The 27,097-nt window shown below is 41.6% G+C and overlaps 1 protein-coding gene across 16 annotated transcripts in view; it reads left to right on the top strand.

Annotated features, from left to right (window-relative positions):
* Positions 1–26,620, top strand: part of TLE3 (TLE family member 3, transcriptional corepressor) — a 62,469-nt gene extending 35,849 nt beyond the window's left edge. For 2 of the 16 annotated variants that reach the window (XM_016427783.2, XM_016427780.2), the window contains exons 7-21: positions 1,897–2,098; positions 2,845–2,925; positions 5,506–5,522; positions 9,993–10,112; positions 11,859–11,909; positions 12,724–12,876; positions 13,112–13,244; positions 14,374–14,567; positions 16,116–16,192; positions 17,620–17,869; positions 18,586–18,833; positions 20,317–20,464; positions 21,817–21,967; positions 23,487–23,563; positions 24,676–26,620. In XM_016427783.2, coding sequence (XP_016283269.1) covers positions 1,897–2,098; positions 2,845–2,925; positions 5,506–5,522; positions 9,993–10,112; positions 11,859–11,909; positions 12,724–12,876; positions 13,112–13,244; positions 14,374–14,567; positions 16,116–16,192; positions 17,620–17,869; positions 18,586–18,833; positions 20,317–20,464; positions 21,817–21,967; positions 23,487–23,563; positions 24,676–24,783 — 2,010 coding nt within the window. In that variant the 3' untranslated portion in view covers positions 24,784–26,620. Of the gene's footprint in view, positions 1–1,893; positions 2,099–2,844; positions 2,926–5,505; positions 5,523–9,992; positions 10,113–11,858; positions 11,910–12,723; positions 12,877–13,111; positions 13,245–14,373; positions 14,568–16,115; positions 16,193–17,619; positions 17,870–18,585; positions 18,834–20,316; positions 20,465–21,816; positions 21,968–23,486; positions 23,564–24,675 lie in introns of all 16 variants that reach the window. The other 14 variants (XM_016427782.2, XM_016427779.2, XM_007479643.3 and 11 more) reach the window with 11 other exon arrangements.
* Positions 26,621–27,097: the final 477 nt, after the last annotated feature.

The following is a 27,097-nucleotide window of genomic DNA, read 5'->3' as shown; positions in this document are numbered from 1 at the left end:
GGTGATTAATAAAGACTTATTAGTGATCATTGATTTCCTATGGAAATAAAGGAGTGTTTATGGCACGTAGACATGTCCAGCTACTAATTTTTTGAGGGCCTACTTTGATTAAGGTCCCATGTTTTGTCTAGGTGGTGGGGACAGATGATAAAATAGATCCATGATCTTCGGAGGAGTTTACATTTTAAGGGGAGGGTAGAGCATTTACCTAAACAAATTCAAAAGGAAGATTGTATTAAGCTCTGGAAATACATACAAGGAGTTCTGGTCTGGAAGCTAAGGATTCTAAAAGGTGGTGGAGAGGAGGGAGTCATTCAATACAGAGGGCAGCCTGTTGTATGGCATGAAGATGGGAATCAGAATATAGAGCTCAGGAAAACCAGGGCTGTCAGAATATGGAATGTATGTAGGAGAGAGTAACATGGAATTAGTCTGGAAAGGCTGGCATCTGCCAATTTATAGAGAGCATTAATCAAATGCCAGGCTGGGGTGTTTGTAATTTATTCTAGTGGCAATGGGGAGCCACCGAGGTTTTTTTTAATAGGAAAAGCGACCTGATCAGACCAACGCCTTAGGAAATTAACATAGAAGCTTGAGGCCTGTGATGTTGGAATTGGTGCAGCAACCTGAAGTCCTCTTTGGGGAAAGAAATGAAAATCCCCAGCTCTTGACCTTCAAAGTCATCATTGCTAGATAGCTGAATCACTAGAGTCTTAAACCCTTATCATTTCTTGTCTGAGCTATGGAAATTTTTTATTGAGTGGGGCAGAGGGGGCAGCATATCAGTGGCTCATCAGGATACCATCGCACAGTTAAAAATGAATCCCAGGCTGACAAGGCTTCAGCACTATTGATCGCATGACCACCTGAACTCTATATTCTCTTCTTTCTTTCTCACTCCCTCCTTTCCCTCTGACATTAAAAATTGCTTGAAAGGGAAGAGCTCTGGGCATATTATCAATAATACCATCTTTCCCCAGGCCCAGGCTGATTTTTTGGTTCTTATTCAAAAGGAAATGCTATGCTGCCTGGTCCACAAAGCTGATGGACTGTGGTGCAATCTCAATGAATAGCTAAGCATGCTGTGATGTCCCAGGGCCTTGGTTGTAGTGGTAACTGTCTTAAGGGTTCATTCACCATGGGTGTGGGCTAAAAGGTTTGCATTTCCAATGGAGCTCTTCTCTGGAAGTTGTTTGTTTTTCTTTGGGGGGGGGGGGTGAATTGGCAGAATGTTACCCAGATTGGGATGGGGTAGGATGGTTCCTTTAAAATGTTGGGTAGTCATTGCCAATCTAGGTTCTCTCCCACCCCCTGTCCTGCACAGGAGACAACTTTTCCTTCATCTGCTATTAACTACAAGTTCTCATTCTAGTCTTGAGGACATTAACCTTTCCAGGAAGCCCCAAAGCACTAGGATCTAAGGGGCAAGGGGCTTTCTTCAGGCTTGTTGCTATGAGAATTGGGCTGGTACTTTTTTTTAAGACCTAAAAACTGGGATACAACAAAGAGTTAAAAATGAATTCTCTTGAAGTGAGAGGGAGTCCTTGATGAACTCAGGTTGTTCTTTTTAAAAGCATGCATTATTTATTGCTGTCTTGGAAACAGGCATCGAAAATACTGTCCTGGATCTATGTGGTCGAGTGTTTGTAGAAATCTCTTATCTAAATTGAAGTCCATTAATTCTGGCTGTTCCTTTCAGAGAGAAGAATATGTTGTCTCAACCTCAGTCAAAGGTTTTAGGTTGTTCTACCCTAACCCCCTCCCCTCTCCACATTATGAGTGCATGAAAAAGGATTTGCCCTCTCTCTTCTTCCACTCACTTGTATGATCATGTTGCCATTCTGATATCTTCCTTCCCCATCAATTTACTTATCCAAGCTGGCTTTATTACAGCAGCAGCAGCTCCAGGCCCAGCACCTCTCCCATGCCACTCATGGCCCCCCTGTCCAGTTGCCGCCTCACCCTTCGGGCCTCCAGCCACCAGGCATCCCTCCAGTCACAGGAAGCAGCTCAGGGCTTCTAGCGCTTGGTGCCCTTGGCAGTCAGGCCCACTTGACTGTGAAAGATGAGAAAAACCATCACGAACTGGATCATCGAGGTAAGCCCTTTGGAATGGAAAAGGGGACAAAGAGGAGGAAGGAGGGTTCCATTAGGAGCTGAGGCCGGTAGGGCTGGGAGGAGACACGGGGGCTAACAATGAACTACTTAGCTCTTAGAAACTGTATATTTGTCCCCCTCTCCCCTTAGGACCAGCAGGCAGTAAAGTTATTGGGATCCTCTGCGAACTTGACTTTCTTATTCCAGAAAACATACCTTATGTTATGCTGAGAAGCAGCTCCTCAACATACCTGCTCACTTCCACATACCTTTACATTCTATTGTGGAATAAATAGTCTCCTTCTTACTTTTTGCCTACCTAGAACTTATCTATCTATCAAGTTCCAGTGAATAAGTCTTAGCAGAGCAAATAGGGCATTGGACTTGGCGGTCAGGGAGACTTGGATTAGAATCCTGACTCAGACACCTACTAGCTGGGCAAGTTCTTAACCTCTCAATACATCCATTTGCTCATGTATAAAATGAGGGGGTTGAGACTTGGCCTTTTAAGGTCCCTTCTAGCTCTTAAATTTATGATTCTATAAAACTGTCCTTTTATGTCCACTCCCCTACCACACCCTCAGCCTTTAAAAATATTGCCTTTTTTTTTGAGCCATGACTATTTAGTCATAGAATACAATATGATAGTTGAAAAGGGACCTTAGTTTACTTGATCCAACCTTGCGTCACACAATTAAATTCTGTATTCGCTGTTCTGTGACATCTTTGCTTTGTCTCCCCAAATAGGTAACAGTTTCTTCAAAGGACAAGGACCTCCTATTATTTCCAAATTCTTCACAGAATCTAGCATGATGCTGGGTATGCAGAGTAGGTGCTCAATAGATGCTTGAATGGATGAATGATTGATTAATTAATTTACTTGAAAGTGGGGAGAGTAGGGCAGTCCCAAGATAAAATGAGATAGGGGGGCATCTTTCTGCCCAGAAAGTGGCTCTCTTTAAGTCTTTCTCTTTGGAGACTTGGAGATATGATAGCTCCTTAGGTCTATTCGTAGCTGGGCTCTCTGCCCAGCCATCCCTATTTGTTTCCTTCAACTATTCCCATAACCACATCCCCTGTTCTCTTCCTCTGCACCTTTCACCCCAAGATGCACACACCCATCCTCTTCAGTTTGCACTGAAGTGTTCTTTTCATTCTGGCTAAAACTCAGCAAGGAATTTGGAGGCATGACCAGTTGAGCCTCTCTCCTCCCCGCCTTTTCCCTCCTGGGTTTTGGAATCATGTGGATTAGAGAGTTAGCACTGGAACCACAGGGTTTCACAATCCTTTGTGGAGTGGAGACCAAGCCCATGGCTTCTCAGTGAACCAGACAGGCTCATAGAGTTCAATTAGGAGCTTGCCTCCCGCCCTTTCAGGTAGATGGAGGAGATAGGGATTCTTCATTTAAGTCTCATTCTTCTCAACCCCCCCCCCCCCCCCAAACCCTACTACTAATAAAAATATAAATAATTCCTTTATGGTAGCTGGCACCTATTTCCCAGTCTCTCCCCCTTACTCCCATCAGAGCCCAGTGATCTCTACTTTTGCTACCTGGTTGGCAAGAACCAATTGAATTGAAGCAATTGATTTCAGGAAAATTAATTTTTAAATAGACAAATCTTATAGAAAAGCTATTATTGTTTTATTCCCAAGGAACATAGTGGGCTAAACCTGCTATCCTATTAAGGCCAGCTCTTCCCTTGCTCCTTACCCTTTCTCAGTTGGCTCAGAGTTGGGATACTCTCAATATTATTAGGAGTGCTGGCTGCCATTTGGTTCACAGTCCTACTACTGTGGCCCTGAAGTATTCTTCTGCTTGTGACTTTCTTCAAATGACATTTCCTGGAGTTCTACTATCTTCTATTCCCCATTTAAAATTCTCTAATTCAGTTGTTAGTCATAAATGACATTGACCCTTGGCTCCTAGTTTGTGTTTTGAATGTGCCTGGTTCTAGGTAAAACATCACCTGCCCTTTCTGCTCGTCTTCTCTTTAAAGGAGTTTAGTCAATTATAATATGGATTTATTTTTGTTTCCCGGAGTATAACTTCTCCTTATTTTCCTCTAGCTTCCCCATATCTGTTAGGATCATTCATTCTTCAAGGCCCAGAGCAAATGCCACCTCTATGAAGCTTTTCTGGATTCTCCAGTTCTGATAAGATATGCTCTCTCTAGCCTCTGAACCTTTATAGTGTTTTATTTATTTATTTTATTTTGCCCTTGAACTTCTCATATCTCCTTGTAGTATAGTTCTTTTGTGTATGTATTTTCTCTACTTCCCAGTAGATTATAAATTCCTCCAGGATAAGTGGGACTCTGTCTTAATTCATCTTTTCATCTCCCATGGTTTCTTCCAAGCAGAGTCATGCACATAGTAGGCATTCGATAAATATTTGAGTTAGTGAATGATGCTACTGCCCCTGGCAACAGACACCCATTTCTACTTTGTTGAGTGGATGACTTGGGTATTTTCTTTAGAAATGAATTTGCAGATAGCACTACCTTTCCTCCTCCTACCCACTCATACAGAAAATGTCTGTAAGCAGTGTTTCCCCTCCCTTGCAAAAACCGAAAGATTAAGGTGGCCCCTTAGAATATTCCTTTGAAAAGACTGTTGATTCCTGCTGTATATTATCTAGGGACTATGATGAAGGGAATGCAAATTCTGCCCCAGAATTTGCTTTGAAAATGGCAATCTTTGTTTCAGCCCTCAGTTTAACCCTTTGGCCACTGGTTTAGTTTTTGGTCTTAAACAGCAGGAGGACTAGAATTTATATTCGTAACCCTGAATTATCTCTGGCCTTATGTTTTCCTACTTGGTGCTTTGCCCCAACTCCTTGGGAGCTATAGTTCCTAGGCTTTCTTTGGCCAGGTGGGAAGCATATTAAAAAACCCCTAGCCATCCCAACGGCCCTTCTGTCTGCCTGTTACTCTTCCAGGTGTCTTTTGAGTAACTTAATCTCAGGATCCATCATACCTTTAGAACTGGAAGGGACCTGGAGGCCATCGAGTGTGACCCCCTTGTTTTACAAATGAGGAAAAGGGAGGTCAAACAACTTGCCCGAGATTAGGGCTTAATTCTAAAAGAATGTACAGCCATAGTTGTACTGTCTATCTCTTCTTGGTGTGTCTTGAGAGTCAGGAGTTGGTCAGGGCAAGTGTAAGCACTGGAGCCCTGAAAGATTAATTTTTAAACAGACAATCAGAAAGACCATTACTATGTCAACCCCCAAGGAACTCAGTGAACTGGGACTGCCACCCATTAATAAGGAGACAAAAGAGAGCAAAGTAAAAGGCCAGCTCACAGTATGTTGGGCTCAGTCTGAACTTGTTTTTTCTTTTTTTCCCCTGTTTTCCTTTTATTTTGGATACACAACCCTGCCTCTGACTTGGGCTTCGTTCTGGAAAGAGAGAGAATCCAGCGCAGTAAGTGACTTGCCTCTGACTGTGTTATAGGGTGGGAATGGGGCGTTTGTGTGTGTGTGTGTGTGTGTCTGTGTCTGTCTGTCTGTGTGCATGTGTTATTTTCCTACTCTGAAAGCTTCAAAAGCCATCTTCTGGATTCTCCCATTGTTTCTTGAAGGGAGAAAGCAGCCCCTGATTGGGGAGAAAGGCATATTACCCCACCCCACCCCCCCACCCCCCACCCCTCATCCCCTATTCGGTTTCAGATTGGTTAAAGGGAACCTTCGCCAACCCCCATTGTCTTTCCAGGATGCCTTTTAGTGGGTGCCAGCCCTACCCGCTCGAAGGTTCCTTTTCAATCTTTGTGATTACACTGAGGCCCGAGATTCCATTTCAAGTGAATAAGCCTCCAGAATGAGTGCACTAGCCTCTATGGATAAAGAAAAAAAATCCTCCTGTGATTAGCAAAGCTATTTAATTTCTGATCACTGTTCTTTTATCTTGGGCCATCTAATCTGTTGGGATGGCTTTGGTTATTACTTTGTGTTAAGTAGGACTTGGAAGGTCAAGCAGTTAACTAACCATCTAAATAGCATTGGTTGCTGGCAATCGTTGCCTCAGGCTGGTTCCCCACCACCCCCATCTTTAAAAAAAAAAAAAAAGAACCCTTCATCTCTGTGTTAGCCATTCTGTGTTCATGCCTTCTTTGCATTTGGTAACTGGGCTGGAGAACAATGTTTGGATTTATAAGCCGTCTGTAAACTGCACACCCCTCTCCCAGCCCCTCCCACACACCCCTTTTCCACCTCCCTCAGGAGGAAGCAGTGTGGGACACTGGAGGTCACTGGCAGCTAGGGAATCAATCCTAGTCTGTCACCATTTTTGTGTACCACTGAAAGGAATAATTTTGTCCCATAAAGGGGGGATGATAATACGTGACCCTGACTACTGCCTTCCAGATAGGATCCCAGCTAGTGTTCCTTTGAGGCACTTTAGAGGCCATCTAGTCCAAGTTTTAAATTTTACATAGGAGGAAACTGAGGTCTGGAAGTTAATTGTGCAAAGTCATACAGGTCAGGTAGAGCTGGGATTTGAATCTGGATTCATAGACACGCAGCCCAGCACATTTGGTTTTGTGTCAGTGCTTCCTCCCAAATGAAATGTTGTATAGGCTAGTGCTGTGCAAATATTCTAGTCTCTTATGAAATCCAATTTCATGGCTTTCCCCAAACCTCCCCTCCCACAAACCCCTCCTTTTCTTTTTTTGTATTGCTGTTATTATTTTTATTTTACTTATTTATTTTGCTTTGGGCCTCATGCCCAGATAGATGAAAGCTTTCTGTTAAAAAGAAACCCCCAAGGGGACTAAAAAAACCTACCCCAGTAAAAATCTTCCTTTTGCATGGATCTCCTGTCATCCATGCACTTCAGGCATTCATAGTGGAGCGGCCACAAATGAGCCTTTGGAGGATCAGATGAAGATGAATCAAAATGCCATCTGAGCTAGGGAGGGGAGAGGGAAGAGAAGGGGTTGATGTGTATTGGGGTGGGATTGGGGAGGGCATTAATCTATCCCTTGGCAGCTGGGTCATGGAGAAAGGGCAAGTCATCCAGGGAGGAGGGGAAGACAGTATAGAAATGTTTCTGAAGATGGGGGAGGCTGGTGGTGAAAGTAGGTGTGTGGAGAGGTTGGCCCCTGGAAGATTTCCCGATGGGGGTTAATACGGAGTATAATAGCAGATAGATTCATTCATATTTCCTTGCCTAGCCTAAGCAATAAAAAATACTTAGTTTTTTGGCCGCCTGCCGACAAAAGGCGGACTGGATCGATGCCTCTAAATGCCTGACATGACTCTCTGGTAGTTGCAAGGTTTTTCAGCCTGACTGCATGAGAAGAAAGGACTCCGTGTTATCCAAAGCTACTTATTGGGTACTGAGGAGAAACATGAGCTGCTTTGCTTCTCCCTTTCTTCCCCATCTGAAAAGGGAAGCAGAGGAGCTTAAAAACATTTCTACTTAGCATGGGGTGGCAGGCACTGTTAGAAGAGCTGAAATGATGGTAATTTCTGCCGGCGCTTGTAGGAACTAATTGAATTGCATCTGTGTTAGAGCATTGCCCGTTTGCACTGCTGTAGTTAAGGTTGAGTTGCACTTTCCATTATAACCTCTACTCTCTGTTCAAGGCTTTATAACTCTGCCATTTTAATTTGCTCCAGGCAGAAACTTGGCAGGGACAGGCTTTGCACAGAAGCGGGCTTAGGAAATGAATTCGTTGTTCTGCTGCTCTTGTTACCGCAGCAATATTTGTGTGCCCCCAAAACACACACACACACACACACACACACACACACACACACACACACACACACATCCCTTCTCACTGTCCCCCTCTCTGAATACATGACCCAGGCTGTAGGTCTTAGCAGAAAGTTAAGTCAGGGGAAGTTTTATCTTTCAAAGTTTAAGCAGCCACGCCGTATTTTGGTGGAGGACTGGACATGAGGTGACCCATCTCCTTGTCTGTTCTACCACTAAGCTTCCTCTGTGGCTTCTCTCTAAACCTCACTGTTCATCTGTAAAATGAGAGAGTTTTAGAAATGTCTCTCCATTTTCTTTCAGCTCCAATATTCTGTGACTCTTTTGGGGGGGAGAAAGAAGTAGAATGGAGGTGGGGAATGATGCCCAGTACGAGATATCTGAGGAAATCTATCTTTTTGGAAAGTAATCTGATATTTCCTACCAAGACCTTTGTGGTAAATAAGAGTGAAGTTTGTGTTTTAAAGGAAGAGACTGAAGACGACATGCTATATATTGCACTACCAGCCACACCTTTGGGTTACATGCCGTGCATCAGCACAGCCAAAGATAGGGGGCAGAGGCTGGAGTTAGAAAGACTTAAGTCATATCTTTGACATACCGCTGTATACGAGCTCTATAACTGTGGTCAAAGTCACTTCTCAGGGTTCCCAGGAAACTCTTTAAACAAATTGCTAATCTACGCCTGTGTGTGGAGTTTTCTACACCAAACAAATGAGAATGCAGCTCTGGGGCACCTTTGCCCTACACTTAATTTTAAGGGGGGGGGGGTCAAATGGGAATTCCCCTTCAAGTGACCATGCTATCCATTCTAATTAATTTATTTTGTTTATTTATTTGAAAACCCCTTCTCTTTTATCAATAGCAATTCCAAAACAGAAGAGTGGCAAATACTAACAAGTCAGTTGGATTTAAGTGACTTGCCCAGGGTCACACAGCTAGGAAGTTTCTGAGGTCAGATTTGAACACAGTTCCTTCTGATTCTTCTAGGCTTGGCATAATTTGTCTATTTTGAAACACAATAGAGGGGCTTCTTGGTGGCTTAGTGGATCGAGAGGAAGGCCTAGATACTGGAGGTTGCAGGGTCAAATTTGGCTTCAGAAATGTCTATCTTTGTGACCCCGACTAAGTCACTTAACCCCAATTACCTAGTTCTTATTGCTTTTCTGCCTTAGAACTGATATTTAGTGTCAATTATAAGACAGGAGGAAAGGATTTTTAAAAAACCTAGAAATGTGTCATTTCCTCCTATTTAATCTAGTACAAGGATTGGCCTATCTTCAGGGTCATAAGAAATGCTGTAGGGTTGAGATTTAGAAGATGCATGGCATATAAACACCAAAATTACCCCAGAATGACAATTGGTATACTGTTACTTTGCTGGCAAAATAATCCATTGGCAACTGCCATCTCATATCGATTTCCCTCTTAGCTCCCAGAGTTCTTCTAATCACCATGGAGAGGTCTTCCTGTCCACTGATGATGTACTGGTTTAGTGAGCTCTTCCTTGAAAATGAGTGTCCATGTGTTTTCTCTTAAAGACTTTCCTCACACTGCACCTCTTTGTTTTGTAGCAAAAGCATAGATTTTTCAGGAAAAGTGCATTCATTTTAGCCATCACATCTTCTAGCCCTGCTCTTTCTCCATCTTCTGACCCCCACAATTTCAAGTGCTGGTCTTGGAAGCCTGGCTTCCTTTAATGGTGAAAGCATGAATTGCGTTTGGACCCAGAATCTCTGTGTCCTGTCTCTTCCTATTGCTCTTTGGTTTTGGACATGGCACTTGACCTTTTGGGACCCTAGTTTTCCATCTTAAAAATACAAAAATGATTGTTTTTCAACTTGGATTTTTTTAGGGAGGGAGAGACAGAGAGAGACAGAGAGACAGTTGCTAATATTTCTCTGGATATTTATCAAAGCTAGCAGTATTCCCACCAGATGTTTAGATAAAATGCTAACAAGCTGGTTTGGGGAGAATATTTGTAAGCTAAGGCTTCTGGTGCTGTTTTCTGCAGAAGATTTAGACAGAAGTGTATGTGTGTGTGTTTGTGAATTCATGGTCATGTTGCACCAATGCTTTGTGTAAATGGACTTATATACTGAATGCTAATGACCATTCTTAACTTGCCTAGCAGTTACAATAAATGTCTCTAATGGCAGAACCAATCTCTTTCAGAATAACTCTGTGTCTCCTTCTGAAAGCTTGAGGGCTAGTGAGAAACATCGAAGTTCCACTGATTATGGCATCGACTCCAAGAAGAGGAAAGCAGAAGAAAAAGACAGCATGAGTCGATATGTAGGTCTGATGGGGGGAAGGAGGCTGTTATCTTTTAGGGCTAAACAAATCATGGGGGAGACCTTGGGCCCACTCCCAAGGGCAGTTGCCCTGAGCCTCTGCTGCTTCAGGGATCAGGCAGCTAGCTAGGATCCATGAATCTTCCTGGAAAAGAGAGGCAGGAAACAAACCTGTCTCTTTCCACTAGTGATTAAAGGCTTGTATGCTGAAGTGTTCATGGGTCTTATCTTACTCAAACCTCTTTCTCCCACTGTCTTTTGGTGTAGATGAGACTTAAAGCTAGCTGTTTACCAGCATCGTCTTCATCTCAACTCACCAACCCTCAAACTGCATGTTATTGTATTGTGCCATCTTGTCTTCAAGAGTTTCCCTCTATTCCTTCCCTCCCCCACCTCTTTCTTCCTCTTTAATTTTTAATTACAGGAAGTGGGGTGGGGTAGAGAGGGGGTAGCAACGTGATGGTTTTTTTAAAAGCCATTGCAACTTTTTTTTTTTCAAAAAAAAAGTTTAGAGGAAAATATAAGGAAGTTCAGAAGGCAGCCCAGATGAGTAGAGCAGTTTAGAAAATAATGTGTAGAGTTTATTACATACTGTTTTTTAAGAAAACATTCAAAACTGGTAGAATGAAATGGAGATTCATAGTTTCTTGTAGAATGTTCTTTTTGTGTTATGCTTATATGAAAGTGTCCTTTAAAAATAATTTTTTTGCATTTAATTGGGAAAATAAACTATCTTTAAAAAATGTTTGTTTTTTTTTATCTTCACATCAAAAGCTGACTTTGTTAAGTTTTAACCTGTTTTCCAAAAATGTAGGGGGGCCACTCAATAGAAAACTAGTGCCTCTAAGCATCATCTATAATGGAACCTCATTGATACTCAAGATAATAGAGAACAGCTTGAGTCTGAGATGAGGTTCTTCTCAAGAGACAGGAAATACCAAAGGATCTTATTCCTAGACTAACATACAGAGTGACATGTCAAGACTGCATTCTGTTCTAGTGGAGGGGTTGAATTTGGGTGAGGGAACCTATCTAAAAACTCTCTTCTCTCTCTTCTGGAGTTCTTCAAAGTCTTATTTCAGTGCTGTTAAAGCTTTTATTCAGTGAAAGCAAACTCTCCTTTGGAGACTAGTGGAATAGGCTGTTAAGATCAATCTGGTCATCATTTTCAACATTGCTCATTCCCTCATATATTCTACTCCCATCCTTTTGGACCCAGGTCATGTCCTACCCTAGTGGGGGCAGCAGTGGTGGGCTTTCCTCACAACCCAGCTCACAGACTACTTTCTTTATCTCCATGGCACTGGTTGTCTGGCCTTCTTACTTTGGATAAAAGCACTCAGTAGCTTTTATTTTGTATTATCTTTTATTGTGTGTATATCTAATGCCTTGTGGCCCTATCTCCAGCCCCTTATTGTAGGAGATGAAGAAAAATGTTGATTAATAGCATTTCTGAGGCTTAGTTCCGTGGCCCTAAAAGACTTAGAGTCTTGAAGTAGGAATGGCTGTAGAACATGTTAACTGTTACTAAGGTGGAGAAAGTCAATTCTAGGGTGAATCTCTGTTTAGCAAACTGAGTTTAAAAATGATAATTCAGAGTAAGAGCGATCAGATTGGCTAGTGGTTAATCAGAGAAGATATCCTGTGGAAGCGGGCTACATTTTGAAAAGGAGAAATGTATAGACTTATCAGAAGTAAGCATAGAGGATATTCCCATTTTTTAACCTGACCTCTTCTTCTGTTGCAGGATAGTGATGGTGACAAGAGTGATGACCTTGTGGTAGATGTATCTAATGAGGTAAGTAAGGGACTGTGTTGTAAATGGGACATTTAATAGAAAAATGAAGTTTGTTTTTTGTTGTTTTTACAAAGGACTAAGATGATAATCCTTAGTTGATGTGAGGCCATAGTAGAGACAAGTGACCACATGTGACTAGGGATGAAAAAGATCATAAATTCCATGACTTCTGAGTTGAGGAAAAGATGAGAGCTATAGATTGGTATCTTCAGCAGAGTTGTATTTCCATCATACTCCTTTCTGCTTATGTCCTAAGGAAGAATTTGATTCTTAGATCTCTTAAAAATTCAAGTCCTTGAGGGTTTTGGGATAGGTAGTGTTGCCATCTTTTCTAAAATAGACCCCCCCAAAAAAAGACTAAGAGGAAAACAGCCTTGATCATTCATTGATCCATCTCACCCAACTCCCTGCTCATGATTACCAAAAGGTGTGGTCATTCCTCTATAAAATCAATCCCAGCAGGTTAGCGATAACATGTTGTGGCACAGATAGTACCCACTGGAATTGGAAGATCTAGATTCTAATCCCAAATCTACCACTGCTTAATTCTTTGATCCTGGACAAATAATTTCAATTCTCCATTTTTCTCATCTATAAAATGATCAAGATGGACTCTCATATTCCTTCAGGTTCAAATTAGTATTTTAGAGTCTCTCAATTATACCTCCAAAATGTCTGTAGTAATGTAGAGATCCCTGTAGCCCGGTCTGTTCTCAAGTCTGGACTTCTTACTTCTTCTTTCTCCCATCTAACAATTATAAATTTGAACACCTGAGCTTAGTGGTTACTATAAATGCATTTCTTGTGTTTTTAGGATCCAGCCACACCCCGGGTCAGTCCAGCCCACTCCCCTCCTGAAAACGGGATAGATAAAACCCGAGGACTGAAAAAGGATGCTCCTAATAGCCCTGCCTCAGTCGCTTCCTCCAGTAGCACTCCTTCTTCTAAGACAAAAGATCTTGGTCACGTAGGTGGTGTTTGCTGCTCCTTATGTGTCGATGACTGGCAGCGGGAGGAGGGGTGTAGATGCAGATTTCTCAAGTAAAGAGAAAGAGCTTCAGTGACTCTTGGGTTTATTTCTTGTTTGGGCAGAAAGGGAGGGTGGGCATAATGCACTACTTAAAAAAGCTGCCTTTTGCAGGCTATTGTCAAAGGAGCGGCGGAACTCTTCATGTTTTCCTTTTTCTCTCCTTTGATTCTAGAATGACAAATCCTCTACCCCTGGTCTCAAATCAAACACACCAACTCCAAGGAATGATGCCCCAACTCCTGGAACAAGCACGACTCCAGGGCTCCGATCAATGCCTGGCAAACCAGCTGGCATGGATCCCCTAGGTAGAGACATGGTCCCTTGGGGTGTGTTGAGGAGGGATGGTCATTGGCAATTAAGTCTTCTTTCTTGGGTCTTTTCCCCTGGGAAGAGACATGGATGAGGATTTTTCAAGGCATGGGTCAGCAAACATCTGATTTAAGTTTTTATAGTGACTCATATATAAAGTACCTTTGGACAAAATCCAAAGAAGGTAGTCATAGCTTCTGTTCTTTGGGCAGTCTGAACCTAGTTGCAGATTCAGGACAGACACATTGTATTAATTCAGAATGCTTAGTTTAGGAATATGCCAACAAGTGCAAAGCATTGTAATTCAAGAGGTTTAGAGTAGAAAACACACTGAGAATTGGAAAAGCTAAATTCTGGTGCCAATGCAGCTGGCTCCCTATGTGATTGTAGGCCTCACCTTTTTGTATCTTTTATTTCTGTATCTGTAAGGTGAATCAGCTAAACTCCAAAGTCTCTCACAGTTTAGAGTTGAGTGTATTATGCCAAGAAAAATTTCCTAGTGGTCTGACTTTCATGGGGAGAATCATAGGTTCATAGACCCAAAGGAAGGCTTCAAAGACTTCAAAGGCCATTAAATCTAGCCAAGGATAAGAACTAGCCTCAGATGTCATTGGTTTAAAGAGGAAACTCTCAGTACAGGCCTGATGCCTTTTCTGCAATTGGGTTCTCATATCAACTCTGCCACTATTTAATACAGACAGTAGACAGTTGAACTTTTATGGGCCTTAGTTTCCTCATCTGCAAAATTTAAGAGGATTGGACTCTTGAGGTGCCTTCTAGCCCTGAATAGCATTGTAGGATCTCACACTTGCACTTCCAAAGTATATATGGTATTTTGCTTTGAGCTAGAGTGTTCCTTAGTGACATTCCCCAAGTTATGCCATTTTGGAGGGAGTGACAAAGGTTGGGGAAGGGTTCTGTGATACGGGTTTCCCAATATCTCTGTGTTAACATCCTTATTGCACGGCCACTATGTGTGAAAGGCTGAACTTGAATTCGTGTTCCTTACTTCATGGTCCTTTCTTTCTCCATACCAACATTATCAAAATGCTTAGAAGAAGGAGAGAGATGAAGGATTTCTTGGAACTGGAGCCTTCTAATATATACTCTCTCATTTCCATTTAGCATCCACTCTCCGGGCTCCCATCTCAATCGGCTCCTACGCTACTCCATTTGCTATGATGGGCCATCATGAGATGAATGGCTCGCTCACCAGCCCAGGGGCCTATGCAAGCCTACACAACATCCCTCCTCAGATGAGCGCCGCCGCTGCCGCTGCCGCTGCCTATGGTCGATCACCAATGGTGAGCTTTGGAGCTGTACGTAGAACTTTTGGCTCCTTTCAATGGGGATGAGGTATGGTTGGGCTAGCATGGATTTGGATAGAACAAACGGCACTCAACCGTAAGCTGTTACCAGCTCATCTGGTGTTCAAGGTTTAGAATTGTGGAGGGTATATCCATGTGGAGAACTTCTAGAGTGTTGTAGATGGGCAGAGAGATAAAGTGACCCTCTGAGATTCTCTCCAGTTCCAGGGCTTCTGTGACTAAGGAAACTGGCAAACCTAGTTCATAGAAGAGCTGTTTTCTAAAGGGAGGCTTAGGAGGCATTAAAACTTAGATATTTTGATTTATGTAAAATTGATTTATATAAAACTTACATTGATTTATGTATAATGGGCTCTGCTTTATAGAATATTTAAGTATGGTATCTCCAGCCCTTAAAAATATACCTGAATTCAGTCTAGGGTGTTTGAGGTAACACTACCTTGGACAAGTCACTTTATCTTTCAATTTCTATATCTGTAAATTGTGCATAACAATTTGTCACCAGATTATTGAAATGAGATAATGAATTTGAAATCACTTTGTAAGTAAAACATGACTAACCATCATCTTATATTGATCATATCAGTGTTGTTTGCCATTAGACAAATGGACTTTTTTTTGGCCTTAACATTTCTTATTTAAACAGGGGTTAATCATCAAGTATTATGTATTGTGTGCCTAGCCCTTAGGCTTGGTTTTATATATGGTAAAATAAGAAGTTTCTTATTCTTGTGGGAGAGACAAGATACATTATTTAGTCACTTGGAAAACAATTGGAGAAAAATAATAAGTAACAGAGTATGTTTAGGCACTGTAAGTACTGTAGGGATTTGGAGAAAGGACAATTCCACCTAGATTGTAGGGAGTAGTCAAGGCAAGACCTTGAGGGATGGGTGAGATTTGGGTAGGCAGAAGGGAAGAAGAAGACACATAGGGATTGTTTCAGTCTTTGTATCCTTAGTGCTAGCAGAAGACCAAGCATGTAGTAGGTGCCTAATCAATGCTTACTGCTTGAAAGGAAGAGAAATTTCTCTCGAGAACAAAACCTTTCTTATCTCTCATGCATTTTTCCTGAAGTGAATATGTGCTCAGTGACATTCAGCAGGCTATGCCATATCGAAGAAAGGGTACATGAAGGAAAGGTGAAAGAGGTGTTTATGGACTCGGTTTTCCAATAGCTCTGCTATGAACATCTTTGGGCTTTGTTGTCATTTTCCCTCTCCAAGGATTTTTCAGTTCAGTTAGCTGAGCTGGTGTTAACTAGAAAAGGCAACTGGGTTCATAGTCTTGGGTTGTGGCCTTAGTTTTATTCATAATTTGCTATGTAACCATGGGCAAGGCATCAACTTTCTAGACTTTATTTCTTCATTTGTAAAACAGGGATATTTAAATAGGGATATTAATACCTGCCTTATCCTGATCCATTGGTTATTCTGAGGCTCAGTTAGGTAACAAAGGGACCTTGCAATGTTTAATGCTTTATAAATGTTGAAGTGTTGTGATTTTCACTGAGGGTTAATGCTTCTGTTGGTTTCACAGGTTGGTTTTGACCCCCACCCTCCGATGAGGGCCACTGGACTGCCCTCAAGCCTTGCTTCCATTCCTGGAGGAAAACCGTAAGCTTCTGGCTCTTACTAAATTCCTTTGGGCATAGGGTGGGATTCTAACTGATCATAGTGCCGTGAGTCAATGTTAGGAAAAATTGGGCCACCCCATCACAAACCGGAGAGCTTATTTTTGTAAAATCTAGGAGAGGGGCCTTAAGAGGTCATCTGATAATTTAAAAATTGAGGAAATTAAGCAGCCAGAAGGGGAAGTGAATGATTTGCACCCCACCCCCAAACACATATACACATGTTAACTAGCTGGAACTTAAACTTGGATCACCGCTCTCAGTCTAGCCTTTTTTGCTTTTCCTCCATGCTATCTTTCCAGTTTTATTGATATGGCTCCAAACCCTGCTGACTTTCCCCCATTCCCAATCCTAGCTATGGACAGGAAAAAGCTAAAGGCTTTGAGTATAAGTACTGGCCTTTCCCATTTGTTCCTCAAAAACCTGAATGCAGGGGTAGGGCATTTAAAGGGGCCTATTAGCTCTGATTCCTGAGCTTTACTTTCTTTTTTTTTTAACCCATACCTTCTGTCTTAGAATCATTACTTTGTATTGGTTCCAAGGCAGAAGAGTGGTTAGGCAATGGGGGTTATAGCTAGGAAGTGTCTGAGGCCAGAATTTGAACACAGGACCTTCCATCTCTAGCCTGGCTCTCAATCCACTGAGCCAGCTACTCAGCTGCCCCCTGAGCTTTACTTTTCTTGGACATCAAAGTGGGTTGATTTGTCTCTTTAACTCCAGAAAAATTCACAGAATAAAGGCAGACTCCAGAAGTGCTGAGAGGTCAGCTCACTCCAGGTGCCCAGGGGTTTGGAAACCTCTAATCTGTGTCTACAGAGAAGCATCTCAGAGCTTTGGTGTTTTGTTTGTAAAAGCTGGAATGGGAATAAGATAAAAGCACCAACTTCTATAATATTTGATATAAGTATACCAGAGCAATTCAAAGCAATGCTGTATAATGTTTAAAAGGATGGAGGAAAGGTCATTACTAACCCCCATATAGGTGGGGTGAAGGAATGAAAAGCTTAATCTTGGATGAGTTGACATTTGAGTTGGCCTTTAAAGAATGGGCAAACATGGGGAACAAATGAACAGGGGGGAGGGGGAAACATTAACATTTTGCAATAGATAATTCCCAAAGTGAATAAATAACTTACACTGAACTAATTGAGAATTGGTGGTTAAATTTACTTTATCTATTACCTTGCTGGTTGAAAAATTTTCTAGACCTTAGACAAGAGAATCAGCACATTGTATTTCATGTGTGTATATAAAAACAACTGGAAGAGAAATAATCCCTGCCTCCCCCCACCCCACCCTCAAAATCTAGTACTTTCCATTATTGGATTTTAGATGTGGGAGTGGAAATAAAGGTGATATTGAATTTAATCTTAATCTGGCCCTTAAATCCCTTGTACCCTCTTTTTTCAGGGCTTATTCCTTTCATGTAAGTGCTGATGGCCAGATGCAGCCAGTTCCCTTTCCCCATGATGCACTGGCAGGGCCTGGGATTCCTCGGCATGCGCGACAGATCAACACGCTAAGTCACGGGGAAGTGGTATGTGCTGTGACCATCAGCAACCCTACCCGGCATGTCTACACTGGAGGCAAAGGATGTGTGAAAATCTGGGACATCAGTCAACCAGGAAGCAAAAGCCCCATTTCTCAGCTTGACTGCTTGGTAAGACAGTCTTTAGAGTATAAACCTGGTGTGACCAGGGGGGTATTTTTTTTTTCTCTTTTCTGTTTGCCAGAAACAAATAACCCCCTTTCCATAGCTTATAAATAGCCTCTTCTCCAGTCATCCCAGCCTACTTAGCATGCTCATTCCTTTCTCTGTACTTTTTTCTGTTCCTGAATCTTTCTAGGAATGTACTCTTCCTGTCCAAATCCTACTCATCCTTCAAAAATTAGCACGTCTCCTCAATAAGGTCCTTGAGGTCAGAGATAGCTTCCCTTTTCTTTTTTGAATCTCTAGCACATAGGCAGATGTTTAATCATGGTTATGGAAGGAAGGAAGGAAGGAAGGAAGGAAGAAAGGAAGGAAGGAAGGAAGGAAGGAAGGAAGGAAGGAAGGAAGGAAGGAAGGAAGGAAAGAAGGAAAGAAGGAAAGAAGGAAAGAAGGAAAGAAGGAAAGAAGGAAAGAAGGAAAGGAAGGAAAGGAAGGAACTCCCATTTTGTTTTTAGGGGAAAAGCTGCCTGTCTTTGGCCCTTCCAATCTGCTAGGGGGAGGTGGAGGACACAGAGCACACATGCCTTTTACACGATTTATTAAATGGTAGCCTATGGGGCAGCAATGAATTCTCATAGAGGCGTTGGAAATTTTATCCTATTTTTTAATATTGTGATGCTGGAGTAGGGAAGTCCAAATGGTTAATATGCTTCTCTGTTTTCCAGAACCGAGATAACTACATCCGCTCCTGTAAGCTCCTTCCCGATGGTCGCACACTCATTGTGGGTGGTGAAGCCAGCACGCTGACCATCTGGGACCTGGCATCCCCAACACCTAGAATCAAAGCTGAACTGACATCCTCTGCCCCTGCCTGCTATGCCCTGGCCATCAGCCCTGATGCCAAAGTTTGTTTTTCCTGTTGCAGTGATGGGAATATTGCTGTTTGGGACCTTCACAACCAAACCCTGGTCAGGTAAGGACAGATGGTAACCACCATCATTAATCACATTAAAAAAAAATCTTTATTAACTCCCATGATTCTTGATATCACATCAGGTGATTTATATAATGTCTTTATTGGGGGGGGGGTTCCTAATTTTTAAGTAATCTTAGGGGGCATCTAAAAGTATGACAAAGTATAAGACAGGATCCCTGTTCTCAAGGAACTTATCATCAGGTACATGTGCAAGATTTTTACTATAAAATGCTGTAGTACAGAGGAGATGAAGAATACTCCGGCTATTAGGGAGGTAGTTAGAGAATGTTTTCCTGAAGAAGGGGAAATTTTTTTAAGGCAGGGTTTGATGATATTCAGCTTGGCAAGATGGAGGTCAGGTAAGGGGGTGGGAAAAGGGTATTCTAGGTGGGAAGAATAGTATGTGGTATCATGCAGATCGGAGGCCAGTCTGTATAGTGTGTTCTGGGTACATAGAGTAGACAGACCTGTGTAAAGTGCAGTTCTTAACCTTCTTTTGTGTGTCCTGGACTTCTTTGAGATAGTGAAGCCTATGAATCCTTTCTCAAATAATATTTCAAATTCAAATAAAATGCAGAGGATTACAAAGGAAACCAATTGTATTGGAATATAGTTATCAGTTAAAATGAAGCCCCAAATTTAAGAATTACTGGTATAAAGGAAAAGTAGGCAAGAAGCTTGCAATGATAGGATGGATCCATACCGAATCATAGAGAGCTTTGAACACTGTGTTGAGGTACTCAAACTTTTTATCCTCCAGGTATTATGTCAGAGAGGGAGCTTGGGGCTGCCTAGCCTGTACTATTCAGGTGCTCCTAGTCTTTCTTCTCATCAAGTGTTTTCTCTGTGTGAAGCCCTTGACGAAATGGTATTACATGAGATCCATGTTTCCTTTTGTAACTAGCAGGATACTCAAACTCAGAGAGATTCATCTTGAGGGAAAATATGCAGTACTTATTCCCCAAGAATTTAAACTTACTGGGCTTTCGTTTCTTCTACAAAATGAAAGGGTTTAAACTAGATGGCCTTCCACATCCATTCAAGTTTTAAATCCATGATCTAGTCTGCAGATATTATGCTAATATAAGAAAATGCTTTCCAAAAATTAGAGCTCCTCAAAAGTGAAATGGCCCACCTTTGGGGCTGGCCTTCTGTATGCAACCGATACCCTGCCGATATCCTGCCTCAGAAGGGTATCATGTCCTAGAGGCCCAAAAGCTAACTTGGTCAGGTGGTAAATTAAATTGAAATACAAGACTCAGAGTCAGGAAACCTGAGTTTGGTGAATTCCACCTCTATCTGGACTGTTTAGTGTTGGACCGTCCCTTCCCCATTCTGGGCCTCAGATTCTTTATCTGTGAAATGAGGAGATCGAACTTGATGATAATCCCTACACTTCCTCCAAGCACTAACATTCTGTGACACTCCTAGGTTGATTTCTTTTTCCTTATTTCTCTCCTTTTCTCTTTATGCACTTAAGGCAATTTCAGGGCCACACAGATGGCGCCAGCTGTATAGATATTTCCCATGATGGCACCAAGTTGTGGACGGGTGGTTTAGATAATACAGTCCGATCCTGGGACCTGAGGGAAGGCAGACAGCTACAGCAACATGATTTCACTTCTCAGGTGAGTGTCTTTCCGAATCTCTCTGGCAGCTCAGAGGGGTCTCACGTTATATAGGCAAGGAGTTCTTTCTTTGGGACCTTTTCTTCTTCTTCAAGTTGCCTCTTACCTGTGTGCTTGTGTGCTTAGTATGCATGTTGTGTCCATTTTCCCTCAGACGGGTGATGTTACATGCAGGTTGAATCTAGGACTCATGACAAGTTGAATAGACTGTGATCTGTGATCTCAAAGAGGTGCATATTCCTCCTCTGGAAAAGGTGTTAGACTGGCCATTGGGTGCACATAGTAGTTAACAGGTGGAAAAGCCATTTGGTTCATTGGGTAGCTGGGAAAGTTAGATAGAGCTGATGATCTCAGATTTATTCATGCACTTGCATTAAACGTGTCATCACCATTACTAGGCATTTGTAAATGTGCATATTTTGATCTGTTGGATACCAGGGGAACACATGCCCCTGACCTGTCTTTGTGTTAGTATCTCCCTCCCACGGTATGACCATTCCAGCTCCCCATCACCCATTTCCTTGAGAATAGCTTTCCCTTTGGTCTCTTCTTGAATATAAGTAATTGGGGGAAGTACCATATTCTGCAGCCTACTTGGGCCCAATATTCATCTCTTCTTTGCCCTTTTGAGGTGCCTGTAATTTGGCTCAGATACGGTGGCGTTTCACATGTCTATAAAATTATATCTGAAACTTATCCTCATTCCTTAAAGGGCAGGGCCAGTGCCTAAAATCATTTTTGTTTTCTCTGTGCATGTCACACTGGAAGCTCTTTAGAAATTAAGTCCAATGTCTTTTCATGCCAAGTTCTATCTAGGTCTCAGTGTTGTACCTTTGGCTTCAGTGAGCCACCTTGATGGATGGGGAAGGCTCTTAACCCACCCCCTACCCCTCTTCCCATGTGTTGTTGGCCTGTAGGCAATATCTTCTCCCCTGTCCTGTAGAAGGAATGAGGGCAAATTTAGGAAAACCAGGCTAAGCTATAGCTTCCTTTTCCTCTTGAATATGCTATAGCTCTAAACCTTTCAAAGCATAAATCTCAACTTTCTCATGATAGAGATTTATCTTAGAAGGAGAATCTTAATTGAAAGATCTCATCTCATCAACTTTAAAAATGGAGGGGGGGGGGAGGCTTTTCAGCCAGCTTTGTGCAAAATGTAAGAAAAATGGCTCTTTGGTAAGCGGTGGCTATTTGGAAGGTCGGAGTTAAAGGAACAGGGATTCTAGGTAGAAGATGTTTAAAAATCAGATTGGGGATGTTTGTGACCTAGTTGGGAGCCAACAGACACAAGAGTGCTATTAGCTCATTCATATTCAATGTTGAGACCTTTTTTTCTCCTTTTTCTTTTAAAGATTTTCTCCTTAGGTTACTGCCCCACTGGGGAGTGGCTGGCTGTGGGCATGGAGAGCAGCAATGTAGAAGTGTTGCATCACACCAAACCAGATAAATATCAGCTACACCTACACGAGAGCTGTGTGCTCTCCTTGAAATTTGCCTACTGTGGTAAGAAATGGGGGGCAAGGGCATCCTTAGTCATCCCTCTTCCATCTCTAATGCACTTGAGGTTCTTTAATTGGCATTTTTCCTGTAACCCACCAGACCTACCCAAGCATGGAGAAGAATTCTTTGCTCAGAGTTAAATTATTAGCTCTTCAGCTTAGCTAAGAGTCCTTGAAGAAAGAATATTCACCATACCGTTTAGTTGATTTGATCTCTATGACCAAATTATGATGGTTCATTGGAGAGAGCACTACTAGACTGAGAGAAGTCCCAAGTTCAAATCCCAGCTCTTTGACTTATTTATCTTTGTGAATTTGGGCTACCCCAATTTCTTTATCTGGGAAATGAAAAAAAATTGAAGTCTGACCTGAGATACCTTCTTGCTCTAATATATTTAATCTACAAAGTCCAAGTGCATAAAAGACCTGTTATGTCTTTTATTTTTAAGGTATGCATGTTCATGTGTAATTATAATGCATCCTTGGAAATTCAGAAATGCAAACTTAAAAAGGAAAACACAAATAAAAACAAGAAAAGGAAGGAGAGATATAACTTGATACTACCTTTTTGAATTTAATTTATACTTTTAAAAAGTAGACTATGCAAAAGAACTTCAGGCTTTCTTGTACAATACTGTTTTGTTCTTTTTATGTTGAAATGTTTGTGTTTAAATTCATAATAAAAAAGTAAAAAAAAAGGGTAACCCTTCATAGAGGAATTGTAAAATTTTAGTTTGAAGGGTTCATAGAGCTCTGTTATTTAACAGGTAAAGAAACTAAGGCCTAGAAAGGGGATGTCCCTCGGTGTTGAGGGTCCCAGATAGCTTAGCAGCAGAGCTGCCTAAGACTAGAAACAGCAGCCCCCAGGGATCCTGACTGTTAAGGTCAATGATCTTTGGTGATACATTTTTTCTCGGAAGTAAGTTCGGTATATGTTGTGGGCCAGGATGCTGGTGGAAATTCCTTGCTTGCCATGGTCCCAGTTAGTTCTGTGGGAGGAGGAAGGTAATTCCTACCTTCCCAGTTCTAACAATATCTTGGTTCACTTGACCCTGTTGGTATTCAAAAACAATAACTAGGGTCAGTTAAGTGGTGCAGTGAATAGAGTACCAGGCCTGGAATCAGGAAGACCTGCATTCAAATTTAGCTTCAGATACTTACTAGCTGTCTAACCTCGAGCAAGTCACTTAATCCTGTTGGCCTCCTAAATAAATAAAATAACTAATTAAAAAAAAACTTAACTCATGATTATATTTGTCAAAAATCACCCTCATATCCTGAAAGTTTTCATTTCCACAGTTCCCTTCTATTCAACCTTCTCTTTTTGTGGCAGAGAAGACTGTACCTTGATATCTCAGCTTCTCATTTATATTCTCTTGTGAAATACTTTGCATGGGAAGCTTCCTACACACTGGGTTATTTGATCCCTCTCTAGCAGGCATTGGGGAGGAGCAAGGTTGCCTGGGTTTGCCTCCAAGGATAATAGCCACAAACTGAACCTTCTCTCACTTTTTGTCACTTAGGCAAGTGGTTCGTGAGCACTGGGAAAGACAATCTTCTCAATGCTTGGAGAACACCGTATGGTGCTAGCATATTCCAGGTATGGTGGTCCTCTTGCCTCCTCATTCCTACCTCTCAAAAGGGGAGTCGGGGTACTGGGCATGACATAGGCATGTCGATATTTTGGAAGGGAGGATCCCTGAATATACCTTCCCCTCTCCCACCTCTTTCAACACAGCCCTACCCTAAATCAGTGTCCACTTTGGATTTGTTCTGACTTAGGTGACCTTAGATTGGACTTCCTTATGAAGAGTCAAAACTGGATTGCTCTTGGCCCAAAGGCCACTGAAAGATTTTGCAGCCCAGTTTGCCTTTAACTCTGCCCTGTATATCTGAAGCTGTCCCTGAAATTTTCTTGGAAAGGGGTTAATTTGGGACATTAATTATTTAATTATTGTGTGTTACAATTATTCAGTAATCTTAATTTGGGGTATTTCCTGGATCTCTTTGGACAGCCTGGTTAAACCTGTGGAATGCTGTCTTAGAATATTTTTTAAACTATTCATAATTTGGAAGGAATTTTACTTAGGTTTGGAAAGTTATATATTCTTCCCCCAGTCCATTTTTGAAACCTCTCTGCAGATCTCTTGCTCTAGAACAGTACTAGGAAATGTACAGGTAGTTGACCATCTATCATAGATGGGAAAATAACAAGATTCTTGAGGATGCCTTTTCTCCTTCAGAATCAAAGCCAAAATTATTTTAGACAAGTTTAGTTAAGATGAAGGCAGTATTTTTACCTCTAACCTTTTTGTTTGTTTATTTTTAATGAAACTTTGTTTATACCCCCCCCCCATTTCTCTTAACTGTGTGCTTGCCCTGATTTTAAAGATCACATTGTTCCTAATTAATGAGCCAGCTCATTTCCTCATGAAAAGAGATAGAAGATATGTTCATGGGAAGCATTAACTTAACTCAGCCCTTCAGAGCATTATGGCTATTTCTGGGTGAATTTAAAATTTCTTTTGTAATATTATTGTGTCTCCTTCAAATGGTAGCGATTGAAGCTCCAGAGAGAGGCTTTTGACTTACTTCATGTAGCACTGAAACTGAGCAGCTGAGAAAATAAACTGTTACCTTCTGATTTTTTTCTCCCTCCTTCCTTTTTCTTCATCTCCTCCCTGCTAATCCTTGCTCTCCTTCTCTCTCCAGTCTAAAGAATCCTCCTCTGTCTTGAGTTGTGACATTTCAGCGGATGACAAATACATTGTAACAGGCTCTGGTGACAAGAAGGCCACAGTTTATGAGGTCATCTACTAAACAAGGATTCTAACAGGGCTGTCAAACTCTGGGAAAAACAGACCCCAGCTCTGACAATACAAAGGGCAAGGACCCACTGAAGGATGTCGGGAGAATGAAGCGTAGGCAGCCATGCATTCAGAGCCTCTTTTTCTGGCAAGCCGAGAGGGGATGTGCAACGTCATAGTCTGGGACTAATGTGCATGGATTGATACGTTTCAGCAACTTGGATAGATTTTTTTTTTCTCCCCCACCTCTCTTCAAAACCCTGGCAGATGATGCAAATGGATTTATTTGGATGTTTTCAGCTCCTGCACCCAAGGAAACCCTCACAAATCATGCCTTCTTTCACTTTCTTTTTATTCGGCTCTCATTTGTCTAAGCTTCAGTGGCACTGTAGTGGATGGCGCTTTTCCTTTTTTTTTTTTGAGGGAATGGTTTCCTCCCTCTTCCCTAATTGTGCAGTGCACGAGACTTGTGAAAAATGTAAATAATGGACAAATAAATAAGACTGGACGAGAGGGGGGAAAAGGAAGAGACTCCTTCCTACCGGGTACACTAGCTGTGTATTTTGTCTGCTGTAATTGTAATCCACTGATGGTGGTGGCTTTTTTTTTTTTCCAAAAGAAGTTCCTATCTGGGAGGGAGGAAGGGGGGAGGGGTCGTGGGAGCAAGGGGTTGGGGGTGGGGAATGGGACCAGTTGAGGAGGAAAAAAAAACCCTTTTTGGACCCACAGCTGGTAACCAGATTGAACAAAAGGCATCTACTGGTCAGCATTGTTCCTCCTGTTGTACATGTGAATTGTTCGGTGTGTGAGTCAAATGTTTGAACACTGTATGGGCTGACAGGATGTGGGTCAGAATGCCAGCTACCAATAGAGCATCAGCAGAAACAATCCGATTTTCTCTGGATTTGTTCTTTTTTTCTTTCTTTCTCTTTTTTTTTTTGGATGTTTTGGAGATACTAGAAAGTCCTAGTAAACTCTTGCTCCAGCCCCTTTAAATCTTTGGATACAGCCTATAAAAAGAATAAAGCAAAGAAAGCATAGCAAACTCAGCTCAGGGAGCTACCAGAGAAAATAGCAACTAATGTGTGTTTTTTTCTTTATTATTTTTTTTTGTATTTGAATAAAAATCAAGAATTAGAATGGATGGTCTTTTTAATGGCATCTTCTTACCCTCTCCCATCCACTGTTCTTTCTTCCACTTCTCAAGGGGTGGGGGGGAGTTTATTGGCCTCTGGGGTTATATATGGAAGGGTCACTTTCCCTTTGGTCAAAATAGGCTCCTGTCAGTTGGTCACTTTTGTTATTGGCTTCAACAGATTGAAATTGGAAACAGCCTGATTGAAGCCTACCTGTTACCGCTTTTTGTAACAAGGGGTTTGGGTTGTTTTTCATTTTTATTTTGATTCTTTTTTTTTTAAAGAAGATGAAGCTAATGGCCATTGTGAGTCCTTGTGTAGAGGATGGGCTCAGTGATGTAGCATATGGAAGAGAATTTTTATACTACATTTTTATGGATTATTTTTTAATTTTTGATTCAATCTGGTCAAAAGGAACTAGGGGGTGGGGTCTGATGAAAACTACCTGTCTTAAAAGTTCTTTCTAGGGCAAAACATTCTATATATAATAAAAAGGATAAAGAGGTGGGTGTTATGTACCTTTCTCTGTTGGGGCGAGGGGGCTATTCTTTCTGCGCCTCTGTATCTCAAATGTTTAGCCATTGCCTCTTGCTATAGTGTTTGCCATGAGGGAGGGAAGAGAATGGAAAGGACTTGACTCTAACAAAAAAAAAGAAGAAAAAATAAGTAATTGTAATGAGCTGTTTTTATATTTTTAAAAGTCTAATATTTAAATATTTGTTGTGTTTTAATTGACTTTCTTATGTACCAGTTAGTGCTTGGAACTAGAATATTTTCGGTTGGGTGGGAAGGAAAGAACTCAAGTTGCACAGCATTATGTTTTCTATATACATTGTCCACTCCAAGAAATGACCTTTTTCATAAAGAGATCTTTGAATTTGAATTCTATATACTTAATTCCCATGAAACTTGGGGAAAGGGGGTAGATGGGAGGTATGGAGGGCGAGAGAGATAGCAATGACTCCAAGGTAGAATTTAATCTGGTGTTTTTAGGCAAAGAATATGGTTTCAAGTTCACATTATTAAACTACTCATACTTGGAAGTTCCCAACAGTTAGGAAAGTTCTCATTTCCTTTGGAAAGACAATGCCCATAATACTGATGATGGCTAGATGTGGGGAGATGTAAATGTGACTATAGTACAAGTATGTAGCAGATTTTTTCAGAGCTGTTTATATCTCAGCTGAATTG

The sequence above is a fragment of the Monodelphis domestica genome, chromosome 1 (assembly GCF_027887165.1).
Source record: "Monodelphis domestica isolate mMonDom1 chromosome 1, mMonDom1.pri, whole genome shotgun sequence".
NCBI lineage: Eukaryota > Metazoa > Chordata > Mammalia > Didelphimorphia > Didelphidae > Monodelphis > Monodelphis domestica.
Note: the sequence above shows the minus strand (reverse complement) of the source record. Positions and strands in the feature narration are given on the sequence as shown.